This window comes from Nanorana parkeri, unplaced genomic scaffold, assembly GCF_000935625.1.
Source record: "Nanorana parkeri isolate BGI_ZX_2015 unplaced genomic scaffold, ASM93562v1 scaffold81, whole genome shotgun sequence".
NCBI lineage: Eukaryota > Metazoa > Chordata > Amphibia > Anura > Dicroglossidae > Nanorana > Nanorana parkeri.
Genome location: NW_017306349.1, coordinates 1,535,584 through 1,546,490, shown reverse-complemented (window position 1 = coordinate 1,546,490; position 10,907 = coordinate 1,535,584). Strand labels below are relative to the sequence as shown.

Here is a 10,907-nt window from a genome sequence, read left to right as displayed (position 1 = left end):
CTCTAATGTGAAAGGAGGGGGCTCCTGATGTGAAGGGGGACTCTAATGTGAAAGGAGGGGGCTCCTGATGTGAAGGGGGACTCTAATGTGAAAGGCAGGATTCTGATGTGAAGGGGGACTCTAATGTGAAAGGAGGGGGCTCCTGACGTGAAGGGGGACTCTAATGTGAAAGGCAGGATTCTGATGTGAAGGGGGACTCTAATGTGAAAGGCAGGATTCTGATGTGAAGGGGGAGGAGCTCCTGAATTGCAGTGGGGGCTTTAATCTGAAGACGGAAACCCCATTTCTTTTTGTCTTTTTGCATGGAATCCCTCCCCCTTAAAATCCATACCTGACCCCTATCTCAGATAAGGGCCTGGGGCGAATTTCTGTTGGGGGCCACACGTCGTTCTTTACATTTTTACATTTAGATTGGGGTAGCGTAAAGAGCGCCGTGACTGCAACAAGGTTGAGGAACAATGGATTGGAGAGCGCGCTTAAATGCGCTTCCATAACAACAAGAGAGCGTGCAAAGTAAAAACAACAACTAATCGGTAACATATAACCCATCAGGAATGGTGTTTTGTTGTCTGCCGGGACACCAGCCGATGACCTTGTGCTCAATAATTTACAAAGTGTTATTTCATAACCAGAGCTGGGAACATCAGGGACATCTTTTTTCACGGGCGCTCTGGCCAATCAATTCATTTGGTTCCCAGCCATATATAGTTACATAGTATTTGAGGTTGAATAAAGACACATGTCCATCAAGTCCAACCTATTGTGTGTGTGTGTGTGTAAAGATCCCTGAGTCATCTCGTTTTTAGGAGTACTTGTACCCCTGTATATTACCGTTTCTCAGGAAATCGTCCAAAAGATTCTTGAATGATTCCAGACTATTAGCTGAAATCACTGCTTGTGGCAACGAGTTCCAGACCCTAACCGTGCGAACTGAGAAGAACCCCCTCCGCCCCTTGTGTTTGAATTTTTTTTCTACCAATTTCAGGTGGTGGCCTCTAGTCTTTGTTACCAAATTAATCGTAAAGAGTTTATTGCTAATGTTGCTTTGACTATGGAACATTTTGTACATGAAAATCATGTCCCCCCTTAATCTCCTTAGTTCCAGCGTGAACATATTTAAATTTAGTAACCGTGTCTCATAGCTCTGGTCCTCCATCCCTTTGATGAGTTTGGTTGCCCTTCGCTGGACTTTCTCCAGTTCAAGGACATCCCCTCTGTGTACCGGTGCCCAAAACTGCACCGCATACTCCAGGTGAGGCCGAACCAGTGATGTGTAAAGTGGCAAAATTATAGACTTATCCCTGCAAAACATTCCCTTCTTGATGCAGGACAGGACTCTACTAGCTTATAAAACCTTCCGCGTATTTACCCACCTGAACAAAAAATAGTTGGAGATGTCTACAAGTGCCTCAAAGAAGAACTGCCTGTGTTGCCCTTAGCAACCCTTAGCTCCCCTTCTCTGTTTCATAGTATACTTTAGGAAATTGGTTGCTAAGGGCAACACATTTCATTGACCATTTTTAAAGAAATGCATAGGAGTCAATAAAATGGCTTTTTGAGGGCTGCAGAAGCTCCTTTTAACAATCCAAGACCAGCCAGCAACTGGACAGTGAAAGGAGAAGCAGCACGGTGAAGATCTCATCTCTCCGTCACTTTGCCTTCTCCTTCTGTTAGCATTCTCCATGATATCACATTAACTGATTGGCTCCTTGAGCTGTTTTCTTTCTCACAGTCGGAGCTCTGCTGTACAGGGGCTGATGCCAGGTCGTAGTCAGGTACTTACACTGCTTGTATTTTGAGATTACATTTAAGAATGCATTCATGAGCCCTTAAAGGAGAACTATGGGGGGTCAGTGCTTTTCCCCATAGTTCTCCTAAGGGTAACGGGAGGACATAAACCAGCATCCTCACGTGACCCAATGCTCAGTATATAGCAAGCTATAGCCCGCCGTATACTGAGACCGCCGCAGCCGAGACGGATCCCGACATTACTGTCGAGATCCACCCAGCTGAGTGATTGACAGCTGGCTCTGCCTATCTAGAGGCAGAGCCAGCTGTACCCGCCCCCGTCCGTTCCTCCAGTCAGCACTGGAGGATCGGAGAGGGGGGGAATCCCCGCGGGGTGCAGTGAGTGACAGTCACGGCTCTCTGAGGGGACAGGATCGAGAAGTGAGCGAGCGACGGTATGCGTTCCCTCACTTCCCGATCTATTGAGCCGACGTGTGACAGTCTCATTGTCACACGTCGGCTCGAACCATGAGGCTGAGTGAAAATCACTCCCCTCATAGTTCTCCTTTAAGGATGGACAGGCTGCAATAGTTGGTTCTGCGCTTTGATAGTATTGCCTAAAATCTGTTTCTTAATGTGTCCTTTCTTTTTTTTTTTCAGACGGAAAGGTGCCCCCAGACATCTGGTATGTATCACAAAGCTTCATTTCCGCATTGGTAATTCTGAACGGTGGGGGAGATGGTAGTAGTTGGGTCACATTTGACTGGATTTGTTCTGTAATGTTGAAGATGATTGTCTGCTCATCCAATGAATGTCCTCGATGCTGATTCGTTTTCGGAACATTTATAGCCCAGCACTGGTACCTCAGTCACCTCAATCAAGTCAAATTGGTGTTTTATGGGCCACATGTGGCCATCTAATGTCTTACTCTGAGCCTCTGCTTGAGGCTGCCATGAGTATGGCTTTCTCAAAAGAATAAATGGGGCCATGGCGTGCATACACACATATGGGGCAGCCATTGCTAACCATGCCGCTCTGAGCTGGGCTGAAGGTAAGTATAATACCAGGTGGGCAGCACTCAAGCGGGTGGGAGGAATGGTTAAAACAATGAAAAAAAAGATTTCCTTAAAGTATAGTTGCACTTTATGTGACTCCAACTGTTCTCCGGGTCATGAATTGAGCAACTGAGCAGACCCTACCTTGACTATATCTGGCTACGCTAAGGCGCAGAGTCTAACAGAGGGGTGGTATTCACCAATCTTTTTCTGGAATTACCGGTAAGTAGGTGCAACCTTAAATAGACATTAATCGGCCCCCTCTAAAGATTTGGTCCTCTCAATGCCTGCCTTAAACCATTCACCATGGATTGGGTCGAGGTAGAGGTTGGTTGTCCAAAGACATGACATGAGGTATAAAAGTTTGAGAGACCACCCCGCTCTAATCACATAATCCCATCTCATGGTGCCATAACATCTAAGACGGGTGTTAATTGTTTGGGTTAAATGGCTGAAGGTGTGAATTACTGTCAAATAGCCAAAATAAAGATTAAACCAAAGCATTAAAGGAGAACTATGGGGTCAGTGCTTTTCCCCATAGTTCTCCTTAGGGTAACGGGAGGACACAAACTAGTGTCCTCCTTCTGTCACCCTAAGCTCAGTATACCGCGAGCTACAGCTTGCGGTATACTGAGACGCCGCAGCCGGAGCGGATCCCGACATCGATGTCGAAATCCGCCCAGCTGCGTGAGTGACAGCTGGCTCTGCCTATCTAGAGGCAGAGCCAGCTGTACCCACCCCCTTCAGCGCTGGCGGAGCGGGGAGGGGGGAATCCATCCCCTCCCCTGTCACGGCAGAGAGCCGAGACAGCATCGAGAAGTGAGCGAACGACGGCATGTGTGCGCTCACCTCCCGATCTACTGAGGCGACCTGTGACAGTCTCATTGTCACAGGTCGGCTAGAACTATGAGGTGAGTGAAAAGCACGCCCCTCATAGTTCTCCTTTAATATGTGGTTGATAGATAGTATAGAAGGCCCTCAACCCTGTTCACGGTTCGGTTGCTCTAGTTTGATGTAGATGGCCTATTTCATTCTTATTAGCCAATTGCTATGGAATGTGTCAAGCTCGGTGTTGGTCATCTCAAACATGACAGGAAGTGTGAAAGTTCTCGAAACCACCGTGTTCTAATTACATAATCCAAGCTCATGGTACCATGGAGTCTGACACATGTGTTAATTGTGAGAATCATGCGGCTTAACGTGTGGATTAGTGTCAAATCTCACCGAATAAAAATATTACATCATATCATTATATATGGTTGATAGATGGTATCGAAGGCCCTAACCCTTGTTCAGCAATGGTTCTAGTTTGATGTAGATGGCCTCTTTCACTCTTATTAACCAATCACTATGGAATGTGTCAAGGTAGGTGTTGGTTGTCTGAAACATGACAGAAGGTGTGAAACCATCACGTTCTAATTACATATTCCAATCTTAGGGTGCCGTGTAGTCTGATGCAGGTGGTAATTGTAAGTGTCATGGGCTTAAGGTGTTAATGACTGTCAATTTGCCCGAATGAGGAAATTAAATCATAGCATTATATGTGGGTGATAGATACTATAGAAGGTCCTCACCCTATGCTCAGGAATGTTTGTTCTAGTTTGATGTATATGGCTTCTTACACAGCTTTTGTGAACCGGTTGTCCTCTCTGACCAAAATGTGCACCCTGCTGTCCCCGAAAGAAGGTCATGTTTTTGGACAATCAACATATGCCGTATTGCATTACATTCCACCTTGGTGTTTGGATCAAGGTGACTGAGATACCCGTATGGCTATAGATGCTGATGTATGTTCCCAACTGGATGAGCGAGGAAACAGCAACATGGAACAAGTCCAGTTGAGTGTGACAAACTGTGGCTAGCTATGCCTGGTTAAATGGGAACGTTCATGTGCATGTTGCGATATTTTGTATCCAAGGCCATGAATACCAGTCATACAATGTAATGGACCTCTGTCATTTGGTGAGCATGATGTTTTCTGTCTCTATTGCTGGGTTCCCAAGTCTATAAATTGAATTAAAGGAGAACTATGAGGTGAGTGCTTTTCACTCATCCTCATAGTTCTAGCCGACCTGTGACAATGAAACTGTCATCGGTCGGCTCAGTAGATCGGGAAGTGAGCGAACACATACCGGCGTTCGCTCACTTCTCGATCCTGTCACGGCAGAGAGCCGTGACAGGGGAGGGACTGGATTCCCCCCTCCCCGCTCCGATCCTCCAGCGCTGACTGGCGGAACGGATGGGGGAGGGAGCGGGCACAGCTGGCTCTGCCTCTAGATAGGCAGAGCCAGCTGTCGCTCACGCAGCTGGGCGGATCCAAACATAATTGTCGGGATCCGTTTTAGCTGCGTCGTCTCAGTATACCGCGAGTTGTAGCTCCCTATATACTGAGCTTAGGGTGACGGGAGGACGCTAGTTTGTGTCCTGCCGTTACCCATAGGAGGACTATGGGGAAAAGCCTTAACCCCATAGTTCTCCTTTAAGAATCTTGAAGCATAACAAATGGCCTACAGAAAGTCTAATCCTACCAACAATAACATTTCGATATTGGGGGGAATCTAGATTGCTAACCCCCATTGCCTTATTGAGCGCCACCTCCAAGACCTCCCGGCTGAAATACCACCATGTTCTGCTCAGTAGTATTCCTCAATGTAGACAATTCTGCATGATGGAATTGGCAGAGATGGAAGGATAAAATACGCTGCCAAAGAACTGAAAATGATTGGAGATATGTATCTATGTTGGCCATTTCCAAAGTGAGATAACGATTTCAAAATGTGCCTATTAATAAGGGACTTTTTTAATGATGGTGTATTAAGCAGACAGGGTGACAGAGACAGAGGAAGGTGGCGAAGTAAGAGTGATTGACTCTAATATGTGTAAAATACATCTGCGTGTCTATAAGCCATTTAATTTGGACACTGATTAGCATAGTGGTATTCATTGTGACAAAACAAGTGACAATTAGAATTATGTACCTGCAAAAGAAGAGTGTAAATGCATGAAGGTTGATCTCCTGGTCTACGTCTGTGCTCAGTGGTTCCTCCTGCCAACTGCTATGTCTCCACTGTGTCCTGTAGTGACATAGAGGTTGGTGGACATCACTGGTTGCTGGGAGCTTGGCTGATAAGCTGGCCAGAGCATTCAGCCAAGCCAGAGCCCTTACACATCTCCTGGCCCAGCTCTTAGCGCTCTCCACAAGCACTATCACCCCCTCCAACTGACTGTGCACCATCCAGCATCACCTCTAGACTTGTGCGCCGTCAAAAAATGTGTTCCGTTTCGTAATATCCGTTATTTCGTAATTCGTAACCGAAACTCAATTCGGATTCGTACGAAATACGAATTTTCGTTAGTTTCGGCACATTTTCGTAACTTTACGAACATTCGTTATGATGAAGTTAAAAAGCAAAAATACCTTTGTTAATATTGGAGTCGATGTGGTAGTTGTTTTTTTACCCGAAATACGAATTCCGTTAACGGATTCCGTATTCGAATTCCGTATTTCGGACTTAAAAAAAAACTACCATCAACTCCAATATAAATGTACTTTGCTTTTTAACTTCAATATAACGAATGTTCGTAACGGAACGAAAATACGTCAACGGAATTTCGTATTTCCTGCCTGTGTATTGTAATGCAACTCTCAGCAGCAGCGGATCCGTATTTCGGATTAAAAAAAAAATCTTGTCATGTTGTTCAACCTCATTTACATTTTACAGGGGTAATATTAGTTCCTGTTTCAAAGAAATTCGGATGCTTACGAATCTACAAATTTCAGGAAAATTCGTAGGAATTTCGATTCGTAACGAAACGAATCGCACATGTCTACCCATCTCCCTGCCCTCTTCCACTGTCCCCTCAGGCAGCAAAAAGGCTAGGTATGCCCCTGGCTGCATGGCATTTCTCGGAGAAGGCTTCCAAAAACAGCGCACCATGCCTGTGCAATGTGTGTGCTAAAATGGCCACTTATAGTCTACATCAGAAGCCTGTGGGAAAGATTGAGAGGGACAAAGTGTTGTCACATACCAGGAAGTGCTTGAGCTAGGGCCCTCAAGGCAGGGTAAAGGGTATTTATGACAGTCATGTTAAGCCAAATCGGCAGAAATATTTGGAAGTGGAAAGAGAGCGCTGGACCCGTGTGATTATTTTGTTATTGTTTCTCATCCAGTGGTAGTTAAGTGATGTGAATATGTGTAATGAGGCTGATGCATTGGAGGCTATCACTGGCCTAAGGGTCTCCACATTATCCTTGGTCTAACAATGAACACAGTAGATGTAGGCATTGAAGCACCACACCCATTGAAATAGTCCAGGTACAAATGTATTCCACTGGGGTCAGGGGACAGTCAAGTAGAGTAGCCTACTCTACCTGATTGTCGCCTGACCCTAGTGGAATAAAGTTGTACCTGGACTATTTCAATTGGCCTTGTGCTTCAATTCCTACATCTACCATGTTAGGCAAAATGTACCATTTGTGCAATCAGTGGTTTTATTGGACAGGAAGTGCTTTGTATATTTGGAAATATTGTTCCATGTCTGGTACCGGTCTGTCCTTTTGGTGGTTCTCAATTTTAAGAGGTTCTGCAAGTTTACATAATGAGCTGTATCATTTAGTGTTTAACTGATATACATTTTAATGAATGTTTATTTATATCTGTTTTGTTTTTTTTAAAGGAGCTCTCCAGAATATTGAGGAGAAACCCAGAGCCCATTTAACAGGTACTTATGATGTGACCATTTTGCATAGTCCTCAGTTGGTTACGGGAATAGGAAGCTCTTATTTAAATTGGTGCCTAATACAGGAAAGAAAAGGGCTAGGATTCTCCAAAAAAGAAGGGAGCATGAGCTTTGCTGATTGGAGAGCTCAGGTTTTGACTAGGTAGGGGGCATGTCAGACCTCTGCGGAGATACCAATGCTTTCACACAGAAAGCAAAGGACCTTGTCTACAGCATGTTGGCCAGGCTTTTCTACTAAGGCCTGACTACTTTCTAGAGAAGACAAACTGTAAGACATTGCACACCTTAATGGAGAACTATGAGGTGAATGAAAATCACTCAGCCTCATTGTTCTAGCCAACCTGTGACAATTAAACTGTCACATGTCGGCTCAATAAATCGGGAAGTGAGCGAACACATACCGTCGCTCGCTCACTTCTCGATCCTGTCCCTGCAGAGAGCCGTAACTGTCACTCATGGCTCCCTGCAGGGATTCCCCCCTCCCCGCTCCGATCCTCCAGCGCTGACTGACGGAACGGACGGGGGAGGGGGCGGGTACAGCTGGCTCTGCCTCTAGATAGGCAGAGCCAGCTGTCACTCACACAGCTGGGTGGATCCAGACAGAATTGTCGGGATCCGTCCCGGCTCCAGCGTCTCAGTATACCGCGAGCTGTAGCTTTCGGTATACTGAGCTTTGGGTGACGGGAGGACACTAGTTTGTGTCCTCCCGTTACCCTTAGGAGAACTATGGGGAAAAGCCCTGACCGCATAGTTCTCCTTTAACGTTAGCTCAAAATATACTGTATGTCCATAATATACTGTATGTCCATTTATTCAGAATCCTACCATCCATCATCCATTCACTGTGCCATGCTGTCATTCCATTATGACAAGTATTTCTCTCTGGTATCCCGGGTATAGCTCTCTTCCTGCCATCCTCTTAGACTAATGGCTATGGCTGTCTCACATTAGTCTCCAGAAGCCTCAACGTTTAAGTTACTTGAAGGACCTAAGGACGCAGCTAAGCAGAAAAGATGAAGCAAGATTGAGTTCTTTGCCTAGTTCGAGACTTTAGAAACAACATTCTAAAGTCATGAAAAGAAAGTGAGTTGACCTATAGGGTTTAAAGTGTATCTAAAGTTTTGGACTGAGTAAGGAAGAGTAAGAACATCTTTGAGGTTTAAATTGTTGTTTCTATCCTTGCTGGGTTGGGTCACCTTCTCTATCTGTCCTGGTGACCATTGTCACTGAGACAGCAGGTGATCGGAAAATCATAATTTTACAGGAACAGAGGGGAAATCTTCCAATGGTGTCACCTGTTCCATTGACAGTTGTCTCTGTGGGGGATCTCCACTCACTTTGGAGAGGTTTCCTCAAACTTCCTGTTGTGTTTCTGGAACAAGAAGTGATAGGTAATGCCAATGGGGGTTTAACCATTCCCTACTCTATCCAAAACTAACTACATACACTTTAAAGCTTATTTCTGGGACGTAAAATAATAATTATGCCCGCCTCTCTAGCTGATGGACAGTATAAGGCTCATATTTTCAAGGGGATGATGTAACATTGAGTATATCTTCCCTTACTCCATGGTCCTGCACACCGGATCCATTAGTGATGAGCAGTCCTTCAAAGCAGCTCTTCTGGTTTGCTGACCAGTCATGTTGCCACCCCTCCCACCGATGTTATTAAGTAAAATGCAGGACAATCGGCCGCCACTGGTGCTTTGTACATGATGACCACACAATGACCACATTCTAAGACAGGTGAGAATTGGACCAGAGGGCCAGCTTGTGTAGGACCATGGAGAAAGGGACCCATGGCCACTACGGGTCATGCTTTGTACATGATGGTCACACAATGACCACATTCTAAGTCGGGTGAGAATTGGACCAGAGCGCCGACTTGTGTAGAACCATGGAGGAAGGGAGCAGTGTCCAACACTGGTCCTGGTTTGTACATGATGACCTTACAATGACCACATTCTAAGATGAGTGAGGATTGGACCAGAGCGTCAGCCTGTGTAGGACCATGGAGGAAGGGACCCGTGGCCACCACGGGTCCTGCTTTCTACATGATGACCACACAATGACTACATTCTAAGACGACTGAGAATTGGACCAGAGCACCAAATTTCATAGGACCATGGAGGAAGGTACGCTTTACTTTTTGCATCATCCCTTTGAAAAAACAGTGTTATATATTCCTCATAAGCTTTATTTAGTGACATGAGTTCATCTTTAATTTACCTCCTGAAATTACATATAATTTTACCTGTACAATGTGAATTACATATCATGTTTGATTCATTAGAACTTGTGTTTCCTTTTTCAGGCACAAGCCAATCCACTGCAAAGACAAAGGACCATATCCTACAGTGGGAATGGAGTAACGGGTTGGCTTTTGTAGGGGGCGGAATGCTGTATGAAAATAAGTCAATCAAGATTCCAAAGGAGGGATTCTATTTTGTTTATTCTCAAGTGTCCTTGAAGATTCCTTCCAACTTTGGAGAACACTTTGTATCGCAGATCGTGAGGGTGAATAGCAACTATGGCGACCCGGAGATTCTTTTCAGTGGAAAAGCAGTCAAAAACGGACAGCAAACGATCTACTTGGCTGGCCTGCTTCATCTGATAAGAGGTGATCAGCTGAAGGTAAACGTGACTGCCGTTGACCAAGTAGATATCCGTTCCAACGACAAGACTTTCTTTGGAGCTTTCTGGGTTATGGATAAGCCTAGACATTAGATAAGACTCAGTTTATCTTTCAGCCTTCTATGTAGACTCTGATAAAGTTAATTTATAAGACACCTTCCGTCAAATATAAATTATTTATGGCTTTGTCCTTGACACCGAGTTCTAATTCCCTATAGGTGAGAAAATACTTTGCTCTTCCAAATACTTTATTATTTCAAAGCACAGACACCTTATATCCGTGAAGCATACATATTATGTTCTTTGTAGTCATTTACATCATTAGCTACATCTGAGGCAAACAATAGTCCATCCCAGCTGATCCTTTCCACATAGAATGGCTAGATTGGAATGGTCTGGTGTGGTCTGCTCAGGTCAAGAGTAGGCCATGCCTACCAAAATAGGGGGCAATCATCATAAATGTATGGCCGCCATTGGGGGGTTTTCTGTAGAGACCTACTATAGGCAGGACTGTTTCTATCATGATGCACTGTAGCAATCTTTATTTTGGACCCCGCATTCCTAGTAGGGTTGATTAACGAGACTGTTCCCTCCTAAACATTTGCCACTGGCACAAGTGTCCCCACTGGGAAATGTCCCTTTCATTACTATTCTGGTGGCAACTCAAAATGTTGGTTTCTAATTCACTTTTAGTCACAATGGTCACCAAGACAAATCGAGAGAATGTATCTTCCTAAAAAGGATGTAGACA

At 44.9% G+C, this 10,907-nt stretch overlaps 1 protein-coding gene across 1 annotated transcript; it reads left to right on the top strand.

The window, feature by feature from the left end:
- Positions 1 to 3,230: 3,230 nt before the first annotated feature.
- Positions 3,231 to 10,249, top strand: LOC108805019 (tumor necrosis factor-like). The gene is made up of 3 exons (XM_018576973.1): positions 3,231 to 3,283; positions 4,410 to 4,498; positions 9,837 to 10,249. The coding sequence occupies exons 1-3, from the start codon at positions 3,231 to 3,233 to the stop codon at positions 10,247 to 10,249; spliced, it is 555 nt and encodes a 184-aa protein (XP_018432475.1).
- Positions 10,250 to 10,907: the final 658 nt, after the last annotated feature.